This window comes from Alligator mississippiensis, chromosome 3, assembly GCF_030867095.1.
Source record: "Alligator mississippiensis isolate rAllMis1 chromosome 3, rAllMis1, whole genome shotgun sequence".
Taxonomy (NCBI): domain Eukaryota; kingdom Metazoa; phylum Chordata; order Crocodylia; family Alligatoridae; genus Alligator; species Alligator mississippiensis.
In genome coordinates this window covers 119,431,461-119,458,425 of record NC_081826.1, presented here as the reverse complement: position 1 = coordinate 119,458,425, position 26,965 = coordinate 119,431,461, and the positions used below count along the sequence as shown (strand labels likewise).

At 42.3% G+C, this 26,965-nt stretch overlaps 1 protein-coding gene across 1 annotated transcript in view; it reads right to left on the bottom strand.

Moving 5' to 3' along the window:
* Positions 1–26,965, bottom strand: part of GMDS (GDP-mannose 4,6-dehydratase) — a 601,282-nt gene that overhangs the window by 506,027 nt on the left and 68,290 nt on the right. Inside the window, exon 2 of the mRNA XM_019490465.2 lies at positions 8,390–8,434. Coding sequence (XP_019346010.1) covers positions 8,390–8,434 — 45 coding nt within the window. The remainder of the gene's footprint in view (positions 1–8,389; positions 8,435–26,965) is intronic.

The following is a 26,965-nucleotide window of genomic DNA, read 5'->3' as shown; positions in this document are numbered from 1 at the left end:
GCTTCAAAAAATTTAATGCTGAAAAGTGCAAAGTAATGCACACTAATAAGCAGTCTGACTTATGCATGTCTAGCATTACACTCTTAAGTGACTGTGACCAATGAGAGAAGAGTTAGGAATCACTGAGGCAGTCTAACAGTTTATATTATTTAATGATGTAAAAATAATGCAACAGCCTGTTAAAGAATAATATTAATTCTATTGCAACTGAAATTCCTACAAGCCAAAGTCGATTCATGAAGTTATTCTAAGGCGATAAGAAGTTTCCCTATGTGGAAACATAGCATATACTATCATTCAATTGCCATTGGGATCTAATGTATTTATAAGTGTGGGCAGCCAACTTGCTCTCTGCTCATACCAGCCATCACTGATTCACCTCCCTGTATTTGATCACCAGTTACCTACATTATTTCAGTGAAGGAAATATGGTACAAGGTTAGAAACCCTACAGCAAGCACAACTCTGGAAACAAGCATTTAAAAAGTATACTTAAATTACAGTGTAAAACTTATAACCCTGTACAGAATGCTGGGATATGTATGCTCTCCCTACCTATACTGTTTTTAAAGAGCATTTGCAAGGGCTAACCCTAGCAGGCTCTCCCACAGAAATATTCATTTGGTTCTATTTTCCAGTTTATTTGTCCTTGATGCTTTACCCCTCTACTACTATCCTCTCCTCTGACAATGGACTTACCTATGCGTATTTCTTAATTGGGCAGTGACTGCAGAATTCTGGAAAAGGCTGAACTATTTGATGCTTTTAACTTTAGTCTTCACAAAGAGGGGCAGCTACTAGATGAGTGCAGTCGACAGCTAACAGGGAATGAGACAAACAGCCTAATAGTAGAAAAACAGGTTAGGGATTACTCAGAGGAGCTAGATGCTTTCAAGTTGGCAGGGCCAGATGTGATGTACCCTAGGGCACTGAAGGAATTGGCGGAGGTAAATTCAGAGCCACTGGCCATCTTCTGAGAACTCATGGTAAAGTCCCAGATGACTGGAAAAAGCTAAATATAGTATCCATCTTTAAGAAAGGGAAAAAGGAAGATACAAGGAACTACAGACCAGTCAGCCTGACTACAATGCCTGGAAAGATCATGAAGCAGGTTCTCAAGGAAGCCATTGGAAAACACCCAGAGGAAAACAAGGTTATCAGAAACAGCCAGCATAGGTTCACCAAGAATTAGTTATCCCCGACCAATTCGACTTCCCTCAGCTTTCATGCTGCACTTGGGCAGTATGAACCAGCAGCACACTTATAAGCTGGAAAACTCCCTTCTCGAGAGCACGGTGGCAGAAAGAGATCTTGGAGTCATTACTGACTCCATGATGAACATGGGCCGACAATGTGAGGTCACGGTCAGCAGGGCTAACCGTACCTTGTCGTGCATCCACAGATGCATCTCAAGCAGGGCCAAGGAGGTGATCCTCCCCCTCTATGCGACACTGGTCAGGCCGCAGCTGGAGTACTGTGTTCAGTTCTGGGCACCACACTTCAGGAGGGATGTGGACAGCATTGAGAGGGTCCAGAGGAGGGCCACCCGCGTGATCCAGGGACAGCAGAGCAGACCCTACAAAGAGAGGCTATGGGACCTTAACCTGTTTAGCCTTCACAAGAGAAGGCTGAGGGGGGACATGGTGGCCATCTATAAACTCACCAGAGGGGACCACCAGGGTTTGGGAGAGACCCTGTTCCCTCTAGTGCCCCCCGAGGTAACAAGAACTAATGGCCACAAATTGTTAGAAAGTAGGTTTAGACGAGATATCCGAAGACACTACTTCACAGTCAGGGCGGCTAGGATCTGGAACCAACTTCCAAGGTAAGTGGTGATGGCTCCCACCCTGGGCGTCTTTAAGAGGAGGCTGGATGAATACCTCGCAGGGGTCGTTTGACCCCAGTACTCTTTCCTGCCATGGCAGGGGGGTCAGACTTGATGATCTGCTCAGGTCCCTTCCGACCCTACTTCTATGAATCTATAAAGTGACAGGCTCTGGGATGGGGAGGAAAGCAGTGGATATGATATACTGTGAGAAAATGGGGCTCCCCACCTAGCCACAGTGCTAGGGTCCCTACTTTCCATTGGGCACAGCCCCCCACCTGACTCGCCTGCCATGCCTTGTTCTTAATGAGGATGGTGATTAAGGCGGGAGGCTGCCCATTCATGCCCCAATGCCAGGGGGCACTATCTAAGTCTCCGTACCTTCCCTACACCGCAGCCCATGCCTCGCAGATGGCATCCAGCTGTTACAGTGCTCCCAGCCTACTGCCGGAGCAATCTTAGGCCACGCTGTCAGACCTCAGTCACATGCCCATTGACACCGCCTGCCTCTCACTCGGGCCTCATACACTGCACCCTCTGTCACAGGGTCTCTTTCATATCTCAATGACTCATCCTGCCTTGCTCCCTCTTGAAGCAGGCCCCTTAGGCTATAGGCTTAGCTAGTCCAGCTCTTGAGTGGCAGACGTACCATCTTTTGGGCCTCACCGGGGTAGTGGCCAGCCAATTACCCGACCGAGTCTAAGCTTACTCTGGCCCCTTCTGGGGGCAACTCTATATACATAAACATATAGGGCTCTCACTCTCTGGTTCCTCCACCCTTCACTCAGGGCTCCACATCTCTGCCCCCACTCACTTTCATAGTTTCATAGTAGTTAGGGGTCAGAAGGGACCTAAATAGATCATTTAGTCTGACCCCCCCACCACAGGCCGGAGCACACACTGGGATCACATGACCCCAGACAGGTGTTGATCCAACCTTTTTTTGAATTTGCCCAAGGTAGGAGCGAGGACCACTTCCCTAGGAAGTTGGTTCCAGATCCTAGCCACCCTAATAGTTAAATAGTGCCTTCTAATCTCTAACCTGAACCTATTCTCCAGCAGCTTCTGGCCATTGTTCCTCATCACCCCAGGTGCTGCTGGGGGGACTAGGACCCTTCCTATTTGCTGCTGATCTCCCCTAATGAGTTTGTAGGCAGCCACCAAATCTCCCCTCAGCCTCTGTTTGCTGAGGCTGAACAGGTTCAGGTCCCTCAGCCTCTCCGCATGGGGCCTGCCCTGTTGCCCTCCAACCAAGCAGGTGGCCCTCTTCTGAACCCTCTCTAGGTAGGCCACATCATTCTTAAAGTGTGGTGCCCAGAACTGGATGCAGTACTCCAATTGAGGCTAGACCAATGTCATGTAGAGGGGGAGCATCACCTCTCTGGACCAGCTTGAGATGCATCTTTGGATGCAGGACAAGGTGCGGTTGGCATTGCTGGCTGCGGACTGGCATTGGCAGCTCATGTTCATCTTGGAGTCAATAATGACACTTGGGGCTCCACCTGTCTGCCCTCCGTCACTTAGGGCCACAGGGCTTCCCTCCCTGGTGGGCTCAGGTGGCCATAGCCGTGCCCAGCCCCAGCTGCCCTTCATCAGGGTCTTGCACCCCACAGGGCTCAGGTAGCTGCAGCCGTGCCTGGCCCCAACTACCTCCGGTGTTAAGCGACCCACCAGAAGGTGAGGGCTAGGGTTAAGATGCCCCTACCCACCTTTCACCGGGGTGATAACTGGCCTGGCATTTCCTGGGGGCTCCCGCACCACTGAGAGCCCCACCAGGACACCCAGTCCTGGCAGGGTCCAGTTTTAGGTCATGCCCAGAACCAGGAGCCTCCAATCCATCCCCTACAGCTCCTCCCTTACCTCCACATTGTTATGGAGCCTCACAACCAAGAGATGTTGCTGCCTTCCCAGCCAGCAGGGAACTGAGCTGTTTATATAGGCAGCCAGGGATCTAAAATGGCTGCCTCAATCAAGCACCTGCTGGCTGCTTGGCTCTGGTCTTAAAGTGGTAGGCACCCACAGTGCCCTGCCACACATCTTCCCCCTTTAAATGGTACCAGGGGAAGGTTTCCCCTGCTGCTTCTCCAAAACAGGCTCCCCTTGGAGCCTGTGAGAGCCCTCAAGAGGCGAGCACCCACAAAGGTGCTCTGCCACATATACCTAGACTTTTGCAAGGCTTTTGACACTCTCTCATGACATTCTCATTAACAAGCTAATGAGCACTGTAAGGTTGATATAACTGGTTGAATCATCATACTCAGCAAGTGGTCATCAATGGCTCAATGCCCAGTACAAAGGAGGTATCAAGTGGGGTTCACCAGAGATCTGTTTTGAGTTCAGTATTGTTTAATATCTTCATCAGTGATTCCAATTATGGGATTAGATGTACACTTAGCAAATTTGCAGATACTCCAAAGGGTAAGGCTACAATTCAAAATGACCTGGATACACCAGAGAAGTGGTCCACAATCAATCAGATGGGAATCAACAGGATAAGTGCAAAATCTTGCACTTGGGACAGAATGATTGTATACACAAATAAATACAGACTGGGGAATGACTGGCTAGGCTGCTGTGCTGCAGAGAAGGATCTGGTGGGTTATAGTTGACCTTAAGCTGAGTGACAGCCAAGAGTGTGTTTTTGGTGCAAAAAGCTGGCAGCATATTCGGAAGTATTAAGAGGAGAGTCATTTGCAAACCAAGGGAGCTGAATATTCTACTTTGTTCAGCACTGGTAAGGCCTCACCTGTGTCCAGGTTTGGGCCCCACACTTCAAGAAGGATGTAGACTGTTTGCAAAAAGTCTAGCACAGAGCAACAAAAATGACTGGGAGCCTTGGAGGCAAGACTTGTGAGAAAAGGCTAAAAGAACCAGGGTTACTTAGCCTGAAAAAGGGAAGACGGGGATTTGATAACTGTCTTCAAATACCTGAAGGGCAATTATAGAGAGGATGGAGATGGGCTGTTCTCTGTAGCCACAGGGGACAGGACTAGGAGCAATGGCCTCAAGTTTCAGCAGGGGAAATTATATTGGAGATGAGGAGGAACTTTGACTATAACGTTAGTCAAGCATTGGAATAGGCTACCTAGAAAAACTATGGAATCTCTATCCTTGGAAGTTTTCAAGAACTAGTTGCACAGATATTTAGCTAGGATGGTTTAGTCAGGGACAATCTGGTCTTGAGCTGGAGTAGATCACCTTACAAGGAGGTCCCTTGCAGCGCTCCTTTCCTATGATCCTAATTTCTTGTCCTGCATAACAACTGGCCTGTACAACAGTTGCTCAACATCTAAAGACCATAAAGAGAGTTTGCACTTGGATATCACATCCATGAACAAAAACTTCAGCGCCCCTTAGGTCATGATCCAAAGCAAAACTCGAGCACATGCATAACTAAAAACCTATATAATCTCATTTAAATCCATATTATTTACATGCTGACAGTTATGCATGTACTAGGTCTCTTGCTTGACCAGGGCCCCAGTCATTAAGCTACAAATTTCTGAAGGGCTGAATATTGTCCTTAAGGTTGCCATTATCCTTCAGCTCATTCCATCATACTTTTTTCCATACACTTGGAAGATAGTAAACTTAGATTGAAGCAAACAAAGTAAATTTCTATGTCTGTAAATTAGGAACGACTGTCATTATTCTGCATATCTGAATTCATACAAACTAAGGGACTGTTTTCAACATAACTACAGGTGCATCTAGTACTAGCCATATTATTTTCATAACTTATTTTGGGCCAGGATGACATTTAAAAACTACAAATACAGTAGCATGAGTTCAGCCACAGGTTGAATATCAACTTTACCATTTACATGGTACTTTTCAGTTTCAAATTCCCCTATAAATGTGTTTTCTCATCTGTTAAAAAAATAGCTAATTTGAAGCTACTAATGGCCATAAGGACATTTTCACCAGGTTTTAGATCAGAAGGGAAATTTGAGACATCAGGCCAATCATATTTAATCTCAGACTTTATTTATGCAATATAAAACCTGAAAACACTGAACTTGTTACCATCCGCCAAGTGAGCAATATTGTCTCTCAATAGGTGTTCAAGCTCCAACATAAACACATTAGTTTGCCTTTGTAATCATGCTGCAGGAGACAGACAGAACAACGCTTACAGAAGAATGATCAAAACAATGTTTGCTAGTAGACATAGTATAATCCAATCCAGTGATAAGTGTGGAAAGAGGTCTTTTCATTCAATTATGTTATATTACACAGTGAACTACTTAGGAGCCTTTTCTATAGGAAAGATGCTATGCATTCAGTAACACTGAAGAATAAGGCTGTAGTTAGGAAGTTACTGTATTTTCTTGTATACCACATGCCTCCAAATAAAATGCACACCTTGGTTTTGGAAGACATAATGTGGGGGATGTGGTGGGGAGGAGGGAGTTTTTTGAGTTATGGATGACTAACAGTGTCCAGAAAGTGTGGCATCCAAGAAGACAATCTGGGTGAGGCAGCAGGAACTTTTTGGTGTGGCAGGACAATAAGGCAAGGCAAGGCAAGGCTCCAGACCCTTGCAAGGGCAGTAGCAAGACTGTTACTTTATTATTTACAAAAATTGTTGTATAAAGAAGTGCTGTTTTCACAACACAAGCCTCCTCAAGATACTACAAATAGCATGCAGCAGCTCACTTACCCTAAGCCAGCTCACTTGCTGCTTCAGGCACAAGCTATGCTGCTCAGCCAACAGCTATTGCAAATTCCTTAACATCTGCGAGAGTTAACACAGTATTCTACACTTTCTGTCTGCAGAAGCCAAAGAGAAGTGGCAATAATTAGGGCAGTGTCTGCATAGGTCTATTCCTCCCTGTTTCTATTCCAGTGAAGAAAAAAAAAAAAAAAAATCAGCTTCCCCACTTCAGATTCATACCCCTTTTTGGAGAGCTGATTTGGGGGAGGGGAAAGAGGTGTGGCTGGAGGACTGGAAAACCGTTCATATGACCTTCTTCCATCCCCATTGCTAGAGGGGAAAAAAGAAGGATAAAAAGTGTTAATTTGAAGAAACAGATGGAACACCAGAGACAGGTGTTTAAAATGGCGCTATCCCAGCAAAAAGAACATATGGTCACCCTAAAGATAAGGAAGATGGGCTTGAGGAGAGTCAATAATCTGTACTAACCCTAAATATTATGCTGTGGTAAAAGCATTTACATTGAAATCACAACTGAGAAAGGGGACACGTGAAAGAAAATGTGTGGGTGACCAAATTATAGCAAGGCAGAAAAATAACCAATATAGAATTGTTTTTGGCTCTTTTCCAAGAATTGTATGTTATCCTCCACATACGTAGCTCCAAAATAGAAAGAGCCAAGTTTTGTGCAAATTTGTGAAACACAAATATGTAAGTAACAGTCAAGGTAGTACAATACATTAAAATTAACTAGATGCAAAAGGATGAAATGCAGAAAGTAAAGGCGGATATCAAGAAAAGCTTCCCTATAGCAAGCTCTGCTAAGCTGAGCAAAGGCTTCCCAAACAGCAGAAGCAGCCAATATTAAACATAACTTCAGGTTTTTCTACCAAAAAGAGAGAACATTGTAACAGTATTGCCAGGCACAGGGCTAGGTGTTCTTGAGAAACCTGTCCCCTCTCCCTTCTAGTATTCTAAGATTATGGGATACTTTCTACTGTGCAGGCAAACATCTGTGATTAGATATCCACAATAATGCCAAGCAATTGTGTATTGTATTGTAACTGTATGACCTTTGCAATGCCAACATCAAACAGAACTGTTCAGCTATATAATCCCTGGGATAAGCACAAGACAGGAAGGCACATATATTTATTTTCTTTATACTTGTGTTTGTCAAAGTACAAGTCATTTGACAGCTAAAGCTTAAACTCAAGGGAGAGCTCACAAATGGATACTACCAGTGCAAACTTGACAACAGATACAACGTGACAAGTCTCAGGCATTTGGTTGTATTATGTTTGGTGAGTAAGACTCTCATTTTTAGCATGGAAGCAATAAATCAGAAGGGAAAAATATATTACAACAATACATTCATAAGTCTGCACTTCCATAAAGAAACCAGAATGCCTATTAGAAAGCAACTTCCAGGTTTAAATTTTTAGTATGAGCCTGCCATGGATTAGCATGATTTTTTTTTATTACTTAGCAATTTCAAAATTTAAAAGTGACTTCATTGTGAGCAGGGTTTTTCTTCCTCCACTTCTCCCTCACCCGACTCCCTCTCTCTCCTTTTTTAATGTAGTATATTACATAATAAATAATGCTCTTTTTTTTTTTTTTCAAACAGTTTTGGCTGCACAGGTCACCACTTATCTGAGTTAGAGGAAGTGTGCAAAGCAGCTGTACCCAGAGGAGCTGAGAGAATCCACTAGTGGACACAATGTGATAAATAGTACAATAAGCTGGCATGATTACAAGCCGTGTTGCACATTCTTTTCTGGGAGTTTTGATTTGTTATCTAGGGTTGAGTGGAAAACACACACAGAGGAGGACAGCAAAGGAAGCTGGAGGTGGCTGTATCCAAATGATTCCATCAGTCTGCAGTTGGTGTTTGAGTTACTCACCTCATAGCCCTTTTCCAGCAGGAGCTCAGCCAAGTAAGAACCATCCTAGAAAGAGCAAGAGATAGGAAAACATTAAGAATAAAGTGGGTAGCAAGTACCCAACTTGTAGGACAAAATCTTAAAAATATTTTGAATCATATTGGACTGGGCAAGAGCAAATTTCACTTTTAGTTACCACAAGTAATGTCACATGATTTTTTCGCACTTCCTCCTGAGATTTATGGGGTATATTTATTTAAGAGGACACCCATGCATCTGTGCTATTATTTAGTTTAAAACAGCAATCCAATACAAGATAAACCATCTTACAGTAAGTAACTTTAACGTACGCAACTCAAAAATCTCCTGTCCCTCCTTTTCCATTGCCCACTCCAGTTTTCAAATACTTGAGTAGACTGAGATCTTTGGCAACTTACTCTGGGTATCAAATTTAGGCTATTTTGCACAGAGGAAAGGAGGGGGAAATTCTGGATCTGGGAAGCCAGAGTGCCCCGCCAGCTGACCCAACAAGTTTTATAATGCAGCGTTAAGCCCAAGAACTGCTGATTGCATAAAACAGTATTCATTCTACATATTGTGATAGAAAAAGAAGCAGGCATTTTATTTTCATGGTCTTTATCACTTCAGTCCCACAAAATGAGTCTAACAATCTCTATTCTGATGTACATGTGTATAAAAATTATGTTCCAGGTTTACATATCGCTAGGCTTCTATGTCTCTGCCTTTGGGGAGTTTAATTATTAAAATCTTGTCAAATATTGAACATGCTGGTTTGCATTTTTTGTGATAAATACTCTTTTATGTTCTTTATTACAATTTGTATTATAGCATTCTATAAATCACATTATAAAAACTTATGAAACTTAGTACTATTGCAATGATAGCAAAAACTCCATATAGAATGTAATGTACCATGTCACATATAAAAAATTAACAAGTCATCAATTCCCAGCTAATTGTTCCCTTCCCTGCTCTGTTTTTCACCAATCACAACCTGCTCATGGGAAAATTGAGGTATGTGCTTAAATTCACATAAGCAAGTGTTTCTAATAAACTCAATTAACTTGCTGTAGTAATGCAATGAAGTCAAATTGACTCACAGGCATAAAGTTCACCATGTGCCAAAGACACTCACAAGAGTAAAGTGAACACACTTTCATTTTGGACCCATTGTTAACGACACATTTGTTTTTGGTCCAGAAAAGTGTGCTAATTGATCGTTGATTTAATGAACTTCCCTTCTAACAGATAGCCTGAAGAGAATCAAATAGTCAATTAGGAAATCTGAGAAGCACTATGAAGCTCTAAACGAAAGAGCTGCCAGTAGAGCACATTTATGATATTGATTCTGTAGCTGTACATAAATCCATGCAGAATGACAAGGCACAGTATACAAAAGCCATATTTTGTGGGTCATTTTAAAACTCCAGCAGCTTTTCTTATGACACTGTGACATAAATATTCTGTTTTATAGGCTTTTATAGATAGGGGAAGGAGGGCAGCAGAGAGAAAAAAAAAAAAAGAGTATCTTGGAATATACATATTCTATCACACATGATATACAGACACTTAGCTTTTAAATGCCCAGATTCAGACCAAAATCAGATTACAATGCTGGCTGATTTGGAACATAACAACGTACATTTAGCATACCACCCATGGAAATACTGGAACATTCTGTGGTTCCATAAATTAAATGTCATATATGAGAGTCAACAGGGGTAAAAAGGTACACACAGTCTAAAATGTACAGTAAAACAAGCCTTAGAAATCACAAATAGGCAGGCAAAGTTCTTTGGGTAGATGTGATATCTTTTATTAGACAAACTAATTATTAGAAAGCACAACATTTTGTTTTAAAAAAATAACAGGCAAACCTTTAATTTACATGTTTCATAAATCCCCCAAGATTTGGGGGGAAAGGAGGAGGAGGGAAAAGAGTTCTGCTTTAGTTACATAACCTGTTAAAAAAAAAAAAAAGAAGAAAGCAGAGGTGAAAATGCTAGAGACCCAAAAGAGAGAGGGGAGGGAAGAGGCTGTGATTATTTAAAAGGCTGATGTGAAACAGACCTGACTAGGATTGAACCCTGTCAATAAGGTCTTGTTCTTCTCACCCGGGCCATTTCTCAAACTTTCCAGCCACATTGGAACATTCTGAACCAGCAGTGGCATTTACTTCCTTTGCATTTCCCTTCCAGGTCTATCAAGTGATAGGGCATGGCTTTACAATGAGTGGGAAAGAGGCAGCAAGTGCGAATGCTACTGGTCCCTGGCTCTAACACTGCACAGCAGATTTACTGTCTGGTTATCTCTCACAACGCAGATTGATGTGGTCTTGCTCTGAGATACAGTATCAACCAGTTGTGAAGTTTCACTTTTCCCTCTCTGGCTTTTCAGTATGGTAGCTGTCAATGAGTGCAGTAATCAGAACAGTGATTAAAATGTCATAAAAGTTTACAACTTGTTAGGTAGGTTAAAGTTTCAATCTTTTCCTAATGAGATCGAGGGTCAGAGGTTATTAAATGGCCTCCAACAAACATGTTCCAATAAAAACAAAAACAAAAACAACCTTATGCATGAAAATAATCTACATTATATGCAAATTGTATATTCAAATTTTATTCAAAACAAAAAATTTATACTCTACAATCACAGCACCCAATTTTTAGAAATTATTTATGGAAAAGACTAGAGGGAAGTATTCCAGGAAATATAAAAACCACTTTCTGAAAGTTTCTGTTTTGCTTTCTTTGAATCACAGGCTTCCAACCACATCCATCCCTACCACGCACACAACTAGAGGTGTTGCAGAACAAGGAGCGCTGATGACTCACTGCAAGAAACTGAGTAAAGGCTGGGAGAGAGAAGGTAGGGGCTTTAGGTGGTGTTCCAGCTTAAGGACCAGGACCTACCCTATAAATATTAGGTTAAGTCCTAATCCTTGTTTGTGATCTTCAGGCCTCACAAGTAGTGAATCAATGGATTTAAGAAATGGAAATAGGATACAAAGCATTGCACCACTAAATCACAGCTTCAAAATTGAATGCATGTTAATACTGAGCAAAAACTTATTGCTGTCTGACTTCCTTGGCTGTCAGGTCATTGTGTATGGGTCCTACACGTTTACACTCCTATCCAATTTTCAAAAGGATATCAGCTTTTTTGGCAGTTATTGCATCAGTTTCAGAACTTTTTAGATCCTGTTTCAAGTGCTGGAATTTTTTTTCCCCCCCAATGCTTCTTACATACATTTCCAGAGTGAATCTAAGGGCTCCTACAGACATGCAGGGAGCCTGCTCTGATGCGCTGGAAATCCTGTGCGGTCGGAGCAGACTCGATAAATCAAGTCTGCTGAAGCACGGAAATTGGCGCACTCTAGCAGCCTTCTGCATCACGTGCATCAACATCCCCGTGCATCCCCACGCTGAAAAAACACAGCAGTGAGACACTTTGAAATACATGTTTGATACATCGACTCGTTCGATGAGCTTTAGTTCAAAGCACCCCACCACCATTTTTTCAGTGTGCGGACGCTTTTAATTAGCGTGGCTTGCTAATTAAAGCATCTGGCACCGCATCCCAAAGCGCATGTAAAAATGCCCTAAGTTTTCTGAATGGCAGTGTTTGTATATACTTACCAAACTTAATAGCCTTTCAACAAAAGCTGGATTACTTAAACTGCACCAAACCCGACAAAAGTATTTTCTAGCGTTAATTCTACACTGGTTTTAATCAGTTAGTTTGCTCTGCTGGGTGAGGTGCTCTTCTATTCAATTTAGAAGAGCTATTCAATTCTCTGGCTTAATTTTGTTTTTAGATGAATGCACGCTGCATTTTGAAATGTTGCTAACCAGCCGAACGAGACAGGAAACTTGAGGCCCTATCTCCATGACCAGGGCACCCACTTTAAACAGAACAGGCCAAGCTAAAGGAATTGCTTTATAATATAGTTGTAACAAAGTTTGGCCCTGTTCAAACATGCCAGACAGTTACACTGGAGCCTGGAGAGGTCAAAACAGTTTCACAATAACCATTTAACAAAACTACTCTAGATAAGTAAATGCTTTATCACTGTAACATATTTGGTTTGGAGATTCACTATATTACTTACAACCAAATACAGTAATAGAAAAAGTGTCCACAAAAAATTATATTTCTCTTTGCTTCCTATGCACAAATAGATTTTACTAGTTAATCATAGCTTTCTTTACAACTAAGTCAAGGCAAATTCCAAGATGGAAAAAAAATCCCTATGAGAAGTTAATTAAGCTGGACTACAGTATTAGCATGTATTTTTATATTTAATACATTAAAACTACAGTCAATAAGAATATTAATACCCACTGGTAAGGTATAAGAGCAAAAGAATTATCATAATGATCACAAGTTATGAGTATGTGGGCCTAAATGTCTAGAATGCTAAGGAAAAACAGTTTCATCATTTTTGACAGGTTTCATTTGGCAGCTTTTAGACCAAAAACAACTTCCACAGGCTTTCTTTAAAAAAAGTCCAAGCACTCTATTCTCCTCTCCCTTGCACCAGTATAATTCCATTTAATTCCATGGAGGTGCTCTGGAGTTATAATAAAGAAGACAAGAAGCAGGCCATAAAACATATATAGTTGAATTTCTGAGAAGGCAAAAATTAATAATTGCATCATTCTTGCTGCACTTTGTATCACTCATGCACACAAACACAACAGATGGTTCCCACTGCAGGAAAATGGATAAGTAGTTTAAGAAAAACCATCCACCAAGTCTTTTGGTGAAAGCGACACTCCCACAAAGCCCCTGCTGAACCTCCCATTTTAAGAATTCCCAAAGCATACAAAAGATCACCAAAAATCATACCCAAAACTCCTAGAGAAAGTGTGTGCCATCAGCCCAGCTAACAAAGATTTGCTTTAAGTTTCTTAAAAAATAAAATAAAATAAAATAAACAAAAAATAAAAACGGCAGAATTTGCATCCTAATATTTCATTGCCAATACTAAACTCTCATCACTAGGTGATCACATCCCAAATTCTGAATGACTATACACAGTCAATTTTACCCTTCTGTCTCCCATGCTCAATTTTCCCTCCTGTTTGAGGTCAAGCCTTTTCAGCTACCACACTGGATATCACTAACACAATGTTTTTGAGATAAACATTACTCCTTTATTGCAGACAGACAAACGGAGACACAGACAAGACTTATACTAGGTCCCAAAACATGATGCTGACAGAATAGAAACCAGCACTCCTGACTCTTACCTCCCTGTTTCAAACCATGTTTCCCTCTCCACTCCTACCACCCCCCAGTGCATGCAGATTTCATTCTCATTACTAGACACTACAGTCGAGGAAGAGAGTCCATTCATCTAGGCTGTCTTCATACGAGTAAAGGCGGCGATAAAATTGGAGGATTTAGAACAGAGAATAAATCTACCTGATGTCCAATGCATTATTTATGATCACAGAGTTTTTAAAGAACGAAAAGTATTTGTGATTAAATAGCTATCATTAACTGCATATTCACAGTGTGACTAATTAATTATTCTTCAATTGTTATCCATTCATCTCGTACAGCTCTGTCATACATAGAAGCCAAGCTGACAAAGCTTATTTCTACTATTGCTGCTTTTCTTTTTGGTAACAAATGAGCAACTTTGAAATGTTATATTTCTATCAAGTTTTATATTAGATTCTAATTAAATTATCTTCTAATTATTTTGCAGTGGAATCTAAGAAGGTGGCAGCAGTATAGATAGAAACATAGACAGATGGCATAAGAGGCAGTGATTAACCAAACTCCTTTTGGGCTAGCTGGATATGCACTGCTTTGTTAAGTTGATTTTGAAAGATGCAATTAAATCTGGTGAAGTTGATAGTTTGGGAAGTACATAGCACTAATAGTGTTTCAAAAATATTTTTTTTAATTCACACAAATAGTACTTGAGCATTGCCATCATAAAGGAACAACACCTATGATAGAGCATTTGGAAGAGTCCCACTTCAGTACTAAGCTTTTCCCTTTTTTAACATTTAGATTTTACATAACTACAAATAAATGCCATTTCAGTGCACAGTGCAAGTGCTCTGCGGCAGGGAATGTGTCCTATTCTGTTAAGCAGCATCTAAGTGTACAGCACCATGAAAATTATTTAAATAATAATAACTATTCATGCATCTGTAATGTGGAAAAAACAACCCCCTTAAAAAATCTGAAAAAGCAATGTAGTGTAGTGTTATTTCTGCTGAAAAATGCATACTTCTAATCATTTCTAATGATTTATGAGGGAAATGGCTATTTTTTTGTAGCTACTATAAACAGAACAGTACTGCACTTTGTCTACAGTCTTCCAAGCAATATTTGAGGAAAAACTTTAAAACATTAAAAAAAGAAACTTCATACAGAAAAAGGAAGAATTATGAACTCTAAGTATCTACCTGATTTATTAAAGCTTCCATCCTCCAAATACAGTAGATATTTTATTATTGTGATTTGTATTCTGGCCAAGCAAGTCTAGGAAAACAAAAGTCTTTTTGTCCATGCTGCCAAAGTCAAAGGCAACAGAAGAGCACATAATTGTAAATCTATATATAATTTTTTTTTTTTAAATAAGGCTCTGCACTTTATTGCAAATTTCTGTAACAGGTTAATTGCACAAGTATGAAATAGGAGGGAAAGCTAGCACTATAAAAAGACAGAGAGAATGAGCAACCTAAACCACAAAGTACACAACCCAAACCTCCCTTTTAATTCATTTCAATTTTACTCTTTTTCCAATTAATTTTGTTTTTAATGCAAATAAGCTGTGTTGGAAGACTGAATTATCATTACTTTTCCTACTCAGTGCAACATTAGCACTGACACTGTTCTGCTGCTAAACATTACAGCTACTTGAGTACTATATTGGGTTCCTTAATTACAAAGATTTGTCTTTCTTCTTCCCAGTACCCAAAAAGGTTCCTTCCCCTTAGTCCTCACTTTTTTCATTTATACCTACCCAGTTCACTATTACCTATTTATTAGATATTTTTACCCTTTTACACTCAACTATTCCATTCCATACAATTGTGAACAAATTTGTTTAGCTCTCATGCACAGGTGCAGTTTCTACATTACACTATGACACTGTCATAAAGCAAACTGATGTCAACGGAGTAAACGTAACTTAATTTCTAGGGGCAAACTATCTGATGTGGCCAATAAAAGGCTATAGACAAAGACACCCCATTGTATGTCAAACACCCATATTCTGTGCACATGAATAAAGGCAGTTAGAAACAGCTGAATTACAGGTATAAGCAGCCACCTTAACTTTGTGAGTGAAAACTCTGAAGGCACTTATAGATATTTGAGCAATAAATAGATCAAACTGCCTGCAGCTCACAGTTTGTATCCAGCAAGTTTTCTGGGTTTTTATTCCATACTCTTTAATAGAGAAATGAGCATTTCAATTTTTTTTTTTTTTTTAATTCACCCATTATTTAAACCAGGGATAGCCAACCTGCAGCATTAAGTGCTACAAATAGTACAGGCAGTTCTCGCTTTGTAGCGTGCAGCAGATCTGGCAGATCAGGCAGCACAGCAGCATATAGGGCAAGAAACAGAAAGCAGAGCAGCAGATCAGAATGAGAGCACGGGGCAGAAAGCATAAAGTAGAGTAGCAGACTGGGCAGAAGAAGGGGATCAGAGTGGCGCTAAGGAAAGATGTGGAAAAAAAGTAGATATTCACTACTGACTCATTTCAAAATTGAGTCCCTAACAACCGTATACTAGAGCAAGGGTGTCACACATACAGCCTGCAAACCATATCTGGCCTGCAGAGCTGTTCAATCTGGCCTGCCGGGCTACCAGAAGTTGGGGGTGTGGCCATGAAGAGACAATGGCTTGATACACAATTCAGGCCCATGGACATGGCTATCATCTGCAGGATGTTGAGCAAAGGTTTTGTGACATAGCCCTCAGTCGCTTTGCAGCAGCCTGGCCGCCGCTGCCAGGTCCCTACCGGACCCACAACTCCACTGTTCCCAGATCCCTGATGTTGGCCCCACAGATTCAGCCTAAGAGGAGCCTCGCAGTCTGGATTCAACCCACAGCTTGCGGTGAGTCTGACACCTGTACTAGAGCATATCACTTACAGTAGTTTCTAGCTGTGTCACAGATGAGATACGATACCGATCTTTCACAGTAGTATTCAACAGCAGGGCTAGGGGCAGAGGCTACACATAAACTGATTCAAGTGATCAGATACTGGTTTAAACTTGTAACAAAAGAGAAGATCAGGGCACATAAACCAGTTTCAAAATGGCTGAAACTGGCTTAAGATGAACCTGGTTGAATGTAGTATCAGACTTAACTGATTTGAGTAAAACTGCTTTATGAAACTTCTGTCCCAGACCCCTTCCTCATTCATGTTAAATTACAGTCCCCCAGCATCCCACTATGCTTTCCAGCCCTGGGCTGGGCTGGGCTGTGCTGTCTGCTTCTGAGAGCAGGGTTGGCCCTGCCCCTTTGCTCCCTAGCTGGAGCAGTGAGGACTGGTTGACAAGTGTGGGGGGAGACAAGCTCAGCTGGGGCTGCAGCCCAGCCTACAGGGGAGGGGGAGGGACTGCCCCCCTCAGACAAACCTCAGCTGGGGGCTGGGGCCAGGGCGAGGGGTTACATACCCCTTTCCCAGCTCAAACCTACTGCTGGCTGTCAGGCCCTCTCAGGTCGAGAGAGGCCCGGGCCACTTCCATTTTTTGAGGCTCCTGGTATATTAAAAAAATATGAATTCATAATGAACTACAGGCAGTGTGGCCCAGTAATGGGACACAAGTTTAAAGTTGTATGATAAACGTCTTCGTCTTTCAATCCTGTCAGTATATCTCTGTGTCTGTATGTATAACCTCATTTGGAGATAATGTCAAAAGGCTAAATTTGAGGCCCTCCGTGAACGAGAGGCCTGGACCAAATGGCCCTCCTGGCCCCACCTGTGATAGGCCCTGCTGGCTGTGACTGTGGACTACAAATCCCAGAGGCACCTAGAAGCAGGAAGTGTTAGTGATAAGCAACCCTGCAGAGTCCCGCTGCTGTAATTCTTGACTACAAATTCCAGAGACCTCAGGGGCAGCAGGAAGAGGAAGTGAACACACAGAAAGCCATACTCTAGCACCCCCTGGCATCTAGTCTGACCCACTGCAGACATGTGGCTGCATTTCCTGAATCAAAGGTAAAATGTCTGTTTATTTCTGTTTCAGTTTAATCTGTGCAACTTAGACTAACCTGGAAAGACTGAATCGATTCAGCCTCAGGCTTTTAACTGTCTGTACCTAGCCCAGAACACCAACATATAGAGAAGTATCTTCCAATATTCAAATGAAAATGTAACAAATGTCATCAAAGGTTTTCCAGTTTACCTGCGACCATCTGGGCTTGAAGCAACTCCAGGAAAAAAATATGGCCTTGCCCCCTCGACAGCCACACTGCTAGAAAGATAGGAGTTAGTTCCATCTACAAGAGCCCAGTCTCAAGGCTTCACTAGATGCCAATGCAGTGTGAGCACATTCTTCTGTTGAGGATCAGCTAGACCCCCAACAAGGCAACATGGTTCTTAGAAGACTTGCACTTGAAAAAGGTACTCATTCACAAAGTTCTTCTCTAACTGCCTCATTCTCCTGATTTCCCTAATATCTAATATTTGCTTTGGAATCCAAACAACAAAACAGAAATAAAAGCAAACCAGAAATTCTACCACCACCATCACATGCCTGAGATGCTACACAGAGACTCTGAGGCATGTTGGATGAAATGCCTGGCCAAAAACTGGAGCTCGACCTACACAACATATCAAACATATATACTACTTTCATTAGAAGATGTTATCTTTCTATCCAAAACCATTTATTGATCAAAGACAGCGGGGAGAAGGAAAAAAAAACTTATTCAAAACTATTGAGAAACAGACCTAAAGATAAAACTAATGAAGTGCTCCGTCACACAGATGTATGCATGTATAAAAGCAGCCAACCTAAAAAATAAGTGGATCAGCTTGAATCTGATAAATAGACTGGACTAATGTTGCCCCTCACCTATTTTAGGAATCTCATGGGTATATGTCCATTTTGAACCTTAACAGTGGAAACCAATTACCAGTCTGAGTCTTAATTACACCTTTAAATGACTTCCCTTCTCTTCCTCCTCTGCTTACCCCTTTACCACTAAATATCTTGGCTGCCTTTATAGCAGTCTCTTCTTTACATAACTGAAGAACTCTGCTGTTTGAGCTTGATTTTTTTAAAGTTGCACATGAAGCATTTCAAATGTTAAATACATACAGTTACACTTTAGTCCAACAACAAAGCAAACAAACAAAAATACAGGAAGACGAATTCTCTCAGAACCTTCCAAAAAGTTGTCTTCACTCAATAAAACTTACATGCATGCAGGTTCTCAAATCTGGAAAAACTATTAGCAAAATCAAAGAAACATTATACCCCGTGTTAGGTTTGAATATAATGCTTATAAACCAGTTTTCGAAGTCAACACTTGCCATAACTATGTTTTGCAACACATTTTTACCGTGTCTGGTAGAACCGCCACATTTTGTCAGATTCTTCTGAGCAACAGTGTAAACAGGCTTCAAAAGCATTTTTAGAGTCCAGAAACTTTCAAGTACATAGTATACAGTGCAATCCAAAATAAATGAAACACCTGGACTGGACTTTCTGAGTAAATCTTGATATAGTACTTCTCCAGTTATAAAGCTATTCAATAATTCAGGCAGTATATAAAAGAAATACAAAAAAGACGGGCAAAAAACAACTACAAACAAAGATGCTTAACTATAGAATAAACTGTTTAGGGTTCAAAAATTATTAAAGAAATACAGACTGGTTACTATTGGCCATTAAACTTAATGTTCCTATTGCACATGGCCTATTGCTGCAGCCATTTTGTTAATCAAGACTGCACATATCTTTCCGTTGGCAGGAAGCCAAGCAGGATAGGAATTATCTAGACGATAGACTGCAAATGGATGAAATGTTTTTTCAGAGAAGGTTAAAGAAGGTCACTCCTATAATGTACAGATACCATACAATGCCTTGTGGATCAAACTCAGTGGCTCTCCTTTGTTAGTTTAGGACAGTTTCATTAGTTGCCAAGGTTCTTGTCAAAAGGGGGATCAGAAAAGAAAAGTGAGCAATGCGGTCTCTCTGTTTATCATATCTATTAGAAACAGGCTTTGGATTAGGCAACCTTGCTATTAAGTCATTAGGATGTTTAATTTATGTTCCTTACATTCATAATACAATAACAGTTCTTTTTATAAACTTGCATTTACACCACCAGGTATCATTCACCCAAACACTGGCATGAGGATGATTTTGGCACAGTAATTTTAATTGTTTTATGTAAAATTTTCAGTTAGGATTACGAGAGAGAGAGAGAGAACTGAAGGCTGCACCAAATGCAATTTTATAGTTTAATGCATTCCCACTTCTATAGTTTAATACATTCCCACGCCAGCTCTTTTGAAACTACTTAGTGTTATTTTGTAATCTTGCATCGATCTATGAAAACAGAAGTACTATTTAAAAGCCCTTTCACAAAAGACGCCTTTAAAAAGTGTCAAAACAAATTACTTTGAAGGGTTTTTCAAGAGTTTCTCACACATACACTTCTTGCTTTGACTTTTCTTATTTGCTGTTCCACAGAACCTAAAAATGGATAAATCTAAACAGATTTTACAAGCTGTGGAGAGACTGACTACATACGACAGATTTTAGCCATCTCTGTCTGTATTCAGAGTAATTTCCTCAAATCACAAGTTTTTTAAAGCAGTTATTTTGAACCATCTTGCATCCCGGAAACTACAGGAAATACTAAAGAAACCTCCCTGTCTAATTTACTTTGCAGACTGTTCTCTGACATATATTTCTGATTAGGTTAAAACTAAAGCCAAACACTATAGCACCCCAGTATTATTGGTTTAAATTTATAAGCTTTTTATTTTTGTTGCCATAAAAATCATTAATCTAGAATTTATAGTAGCTTATGAAAGCCAAAACGGTAAAAGTATAGATATTACTTCCTATGTACCACCTTCCTATGTAACGCACCTAAAAGACACTTTTGCTAAGATCACCAATCTAGTTAAGTATTACAAGGAACATTTGTGGAAAAAAGGATAAAAGTTTAATTAAAATAAGATGGTGCTAAAAAAAAAAAAAAAAAAGGAAGCATAGTAAGGCCTCACTTGCAGAACCCGTAGCTTCGTGAGAACTGTTTCCTTGCAGGTGGTAGGGTGGAACAGGAGTAAATATACGTGCATGAGAGAATGCATGCATAGATGTTCCTGAGAGAGGGGAGTGTGACTGCTTTCTTTTCCTAGAAAAAGCTGCAGTTTGATAAAAACTGGAAAACAAAAAACTTGGAACAATTAGGACCAAGTTTTAAACAATAATTCTGCTTCACTAAAGCACAGTAGTATAACTAGGACAGGGGATGGGGGAACCGCCACCCCATGCCCTGGCACCAACTACAAGGATGTGCCAGGACCCCCTCCAACAGGGAGCCTTTGCCACAGCAGGAGAAGCAAAATGGTGCTCGCACCAGGACTGAATAGCTCTAGTACAGAAATGCAAGAAGTCACCTAAAAACAATTTGACACACCTTTCCTTGTTAGAATCTTCACGGCTGTCTAGTGGGAGCCAACAGGATGCATACAGCCCGTAAGGACAGGCCTGGATCTCTTGGATCCTTCTACCTCCTCAAACTTTTGCTGTTGCCCCAACCCTGGGATCAGTGGGGGAAAAAAAAGAAAAAAAAAAAGAGAAAATACTTAACACAGGGTTAGTGTGTTGTTGCAGCCGTGATGGTCAAGGAAAACGTAAGAAGCAAGGTTTTGGGGAGCACTCTCGTTTATTGGAACAGTTGAATTGTTGGGGGAAATATTAGACAAGCCTTTTAGGCACACTCTGCTACTTCTCAGGTTTGGGAAAAACACTGACATCTATGGGTGCACCGATAGAGATTTTGGGGGCTGATACTGATATCCAATTTTTAAGGAGGCATATCTACTGATACCAATCTGATTTCTGATAAAGCGTGGAGAGCTGCCCCCAGCAGGTAAGTCTGTTGTGGTGGAAGGGGAGGGGGGCAGATCAACCCCCCCTGCCCCTGCAGTGAGGGAGGGGGCAGGGGTATGCACTGCCCAGTTGGGGCAGGGCAGGCTCAGGACAGAGGCGTGGCTCATCGGGGTGCAGGGCAGCTCCCACCACTGCTTGTATCCTGGGAGGGTGGAGGGTGGGCGTGTGCCCTTCAGATCTCTGCAGGGTGAGCAGGCAGGCTCCAGCTGCGGGCTGGAGCTGGGCTCTTCTCACTGAGATCTGGGCTAAGGGTGGGGGCTACAGAGGGCACCGTAACCAATTTCACCATAGCTCCCTCCCAGCACTGCTGCCGTGCACCTGGCACAGCGCAGCTCAACCCCTACCTCCCCCCACACAGCGGGAAAAGCCGTAGCTGCACTTGGCATGCAGTGGCAGTGGCACTGGGAGGGAGCCGTCCCCCCCCAAGAAGCCACACCTCTGTCTTGCACCCCATGTGGGGGGAGACAGGGACTGAGCCAGGAATAACCAGGGCTGTGCCTAGTGGGCAGGCAGTGGCAGTGCTAGGAGAGAGCTACTGTGAAATTTGGGGTGGCTGCAGCCCCCTCCATAGCCCCCGCTCCAAGCCCAGGCCCTGACAAAAAGAACCCAGCTCCAGCCTGCAACTACAGCCCGCCTGTTTGCCCCGTACAGATTCAGGAGGCACACACCCTGGCCCCCCCACCTGCCCAGGGTGTAAGCAGCAGTGGGAGCTGTACCCCCACATAAGCCACGCCTCCATCCTGTGCCTGCTCCACCCCAGCTGGGCATCGCCTGCCCCTGCTCCCTCCCTCACCGTGGGGAAGGGTTGATCTGCACCCCACCACGCCCCTTCCCTCCCTCCTCCCATTTCACCACACCAGACTTACCAGCTGGAGGCAGCTCTCCAACCTGTGGGACTGTGCTCCTCACTGCCTAGTGTTGTGTTGCGACTGCGCATGCGCACAGGCATTTATCAGCCAAAGTATCGGCCCCATATCCAACCGATGTATCGGGGTACCTCTACTGACATCCTAAGTTAAACAACAGATAAAACAATGACTTCTGAAAAGTGACTTTTGAAAACCGTCACTTAAAACAGAGGTTCCCAATCACTGGGCTACAGTGAAATAAATGAATGTTATTCTTATTGCTTCACCCTGGTAAAGTGGGGGTTGTGGTGGAGTACAATCCTCAAATTACAAAAGGGAAACAGAAGCACTGGGTAGATTAGGTGACTTGACACAAGTCACACAAAGTCTGAAGCCAAGAAAATCAACAACCTATGGCCCACATTCCAAATCCATTTTTTTTGGCCCGCGGAGTTGGGGGGGGGGGGGGTCTTTTGTGGCATTTTGGCAATCGGGCAGCACAGAGAAGTGGCGGCAGTGTGGGGGTGGGGGGCAAGGGAGGGGAGGTGACTGCAAGATGAATGTGATAACTGATGCTAAAGGTACTAACACTAGTAGAAAGTGTTTTTTTTGTTTTTATTAAAAGGCAACACTAAATCTCCTCCTTTGTCAAACATTTTAATGCACAAATTCACAATGAATCTTTAGAGAAGTCAAATCTGACATATTACCAACTAGAGAAGAAATCTACACAGTCAAACTTCTTGTAGGTTGGATAAAAGTACTACTTTTACCCATAAGGCATCACAAATCACTCTTAAATTATACACATCATCATCCAGGCCATAAGGTCATCCATTCTTTTCAAGCTGTGAACAAAACACTCAAGTGGAGTATGGCTTTCCAGTCTGCCGTATGCAGCATGTTCACAAAAGCAGGCAGCCCTCCAACTACAGAAACTCCTCTCCTATGGCAATATTCCAAACACCCATAAACAAATCTGAAACCATAATTTTTATTTCATCTGTCAACATTCTATTTTATTTCTTTAAGAAATGTATAGCACTTTGAAACATAAAACAGCATTAACAAATGCAAAATTGTTTCAAGGTTTAGGGTCAGTACAATCTTTAAAAAAAATGAAGAAGTAGTTCACAATTTGCAATTAAAGCAGTTTTAGGTGTTTATTTGGTAAAATCTGATGCCCAGGCCTAGAACTACAAGGTATCAAATCTAGGTGCAAGTAGCCTAAAATGACCAATTTAAGGGCGCACATGTGTAGACCCGTGCCCTTGACATGTCTTACAAATGGCTAACGAGCCTTAAATCAGCACATGTAGATGCACCCTGTAGGACACTTAAGGAAGGAATTCATATTAAAAGGCACAAGACATACTATATAGCCAAAACCCTAGTGTATCAAAGGATAAATGAAACTGCAGCATGGAATAGATATGGAGTTTTAGGAGTTTCTGAAGACACTGGTAGCAGCTTATTTTACTATACCGTAAGGCAGGAGTTTTCAACCTTTTTTAATAAGCATACCCCTTCTGTCTCAAAGTTTCAGTTCATGTATCCCTTTATATTCTTTTTTCTTGTTTTTAATGTTACCATTAACGGGAGGGAGGGAAAGGGTATGTGGGTGGGGCAGATTGAGGCCTCAGCAGTGAGTGGGGGTTGGGACTGGGGTAGAGACAGGCATTGGACAGCCAGGGCAGGATGAAGGACAGAGCCACAAGTGGCTCATCTGGTCCACTTTTCCTTATATTGGTGTCACAAGTGGCTCATCTGGTGGGATGCGGGCAGCTTCTGCTGCTGCGCACACCCCAGGAGGGCATAGGGGCATGTCCCTCAGATCTGCGTGAAGGGCACAAGTGGGCTGCCGCTGTGGGCTGCACTTGGGGTGGGCAGTGGTGGTGCTGGGAGGGGGGGTCTGCAGCCACCTCAAAATTCACCATAGGTCCCCTGTAGTCCTGCTCCCAGCACTGCCGCCACCTGCCCCAAATGCAGCCCCAGCCCAGCCCCCCTGCCGGGAAGAGCCCGACACAACCCCAGCCTCAGCCTGCCCACCCCAGGGCGCGTGCAGTGGCAGGGGCCACACTCCCAGACAAGGCACAGCTCCATCCTGCACCCCGTCCCAGCTGCACACCACCTTCCTCTGCCCCAGCCCCACTCCCTCCCTCACTGTTGGGGCCCCAATCTGTGCCCCCCCCGCCACATACCCATTCCCCCACACACTTACCAATCAAACCCAGCTGTTCTTCATGCTGCTGGGCTGTACTCCGGGCTGCTTGTGTGCTGCGCTGCAGCTGCGCACATGCACAGGGCATTTATCAGCCACATTAGCCAAAAAAAAGCCAATTGCCGATACAGTAAATTTTCCTTATATTGGTGTCAATCTGATATGGGACCGATGCATCAGTGCACCTCTGTAAGACAGTAATTTTTTCTCATTCGTTCTGCGTACCCCCTACGACCTTTTTAAGTATCCCTAGGGGTACATGTACTCCCGGTTGACAACCACTGCCGTAAGGGATGGTATGAAGAGAAGTTTTCACTTATGCAGCTTTAAATTTACTCTTGTACATTAAGCAGGAAAGCCAGGTAATTTTGACTACATAGAATGGAGAAGAAAAAGTGATATATTATACTACAGAAGTAGCTGACAGGTATGCATCACTATGTCAAATAATGATAAATTTACTCAATTATTGAACATATGTGAATTGTATTTAATTAGAATAATTTTTAATTCAGACAACAGCTTTATATTAAGGTATTTTTAAAAAGGACAAAATAGTGTTGCCTGCTTTCCACAAGAGATTTTTAATTATTTTTCTGCCTACTGCTAGACTCAGGATTTCTGTGAATTCATTGCATCACCACAAAAACAACTAAGCTAAGTAATGATACACCTTTATAAAGAACATTCTTCCCTCTCACAAATTGAGAGAGCTAACTACTTTAACCTCAGGTCAGAGGTAAATATGTTACTTTTGATTTTAGGCTACCCGCCTGATAAGAGTGAAAGTTCTGTACCAAAAAAATTAATGGGCAGAGGGAAATATACTATGTTTAACAGCACAAACTATTTAAACGTTTAAAAACTGTGCACACAAGAAAAACATGGTACACGTCCTTCTCTAAAGGTACTCTCTTCACTAATAAAGCTATAGTAACACAACCCTATTCAAGAGGTTTAAAGGGGAATCTGAACACTTTGCTAAATCAATAAAATTGGAACGTCTTAATTTTTCATGATAACAAATAATGAAATACTAGCTAGACTTTTTAGCTAGGCTTGGGAACCTCCCCTACTACACTGCAGCAGCAGCACAATGAATCCAACAGGGGTAAACACTGCTCCTCAGCAGCTCTAACTCCTGCCCAGTTATCCAAAAAGCAGTGCCGCAAAGAGTAGCTATTCTCCAACATAACGCCTTTTTAAAACCCATGGCATAATCCCCAATTTTTCTAAAAGCATGCAAATTCCTTCATGCAGAATCCACACAGTAATCAAGAGGTATGTTACTGACCTGACTTCCCACCTGTACTGAACCACCTCGCACCAAAACAAATTGGAAGAAGGTGAAATATGCATCCCAAAAAACTGCTGCAATGTAAAGGGTTATGTAGAGCTGTAATCACAAAAAGACTCCTTTAACTCCTAGATCAAAGTCTAACGTATATTTTAACACTATTACAGAGATGTTCCACGCTTGAGCAAAAATAACCAACACAGATTTTTTTTTTTACCCATCTACATCAAAAATTTGTGAACCTGATTAGACAACAGAGTCAGAGGAAGCAGGCTAATGCTATGACCTTGATCATCAACAGGGGTCTCAGAAAATTGGAGATGAAGCTGAAAGAATATAGTTTTTAGCTTTTATACAATCTTGTTCAAGAGGAAGTCTGTAAAAGGTAGCATTATTTTTCCCCTGGTTTTCCAGAGTTCGGGTCAGAGCCACAGCAGCTGTCCACTCCTCCCATCAGCTCTGCTCCCCCATCTGCCCCGACACCGTTTTGCCCCCACTGCCTGCCCCCGCCTACAGCCTCTGCCTCCACCAACTGCTCCCCTCAACCTCTGCATACCCTCTGGCAGGACTCCACTTCTGCTCCACCCCAGGGCACAGAGCATATGTGGTTACTCTAACCCCAGCCCAGCCTGATAGCAGCAATGGCCATGGCAGCAGCTCCAGCCCAAGAATCAAGCCTGAGGCCCAGCTGGAGCACCACCATCACTGTTACTAAGCCAAGATGGGAGCAGACCAACCCTGTGTTCTGTGCCCCAGAGTGCAGTAGGGTTAGAGCCCTGCCAGAGCTAGAGCCAGACAGTAAGTGGGGGTGGTCTGGCAGGCACCACAGGGAGGGATGGGTGTTGGGGCACACAGGCATCCCCATGCTTGACAACTCCACCACCTGCCCCCATCCCCACTTCCTCCTTCACCACCTGTCCCCCAACCACCTTCTTCTCCATTGCAGTGTTGGAAGGGGGACAAATTTAAAATGACTCTCTAGTAATTAGATTCTATATGTGGAAAATTGTAACTAATTTATATATTTTCCATGTACAGACTGGTTATAACTGTCTATGCATGGAATCTAATTATTGGGAGGTCATTTTA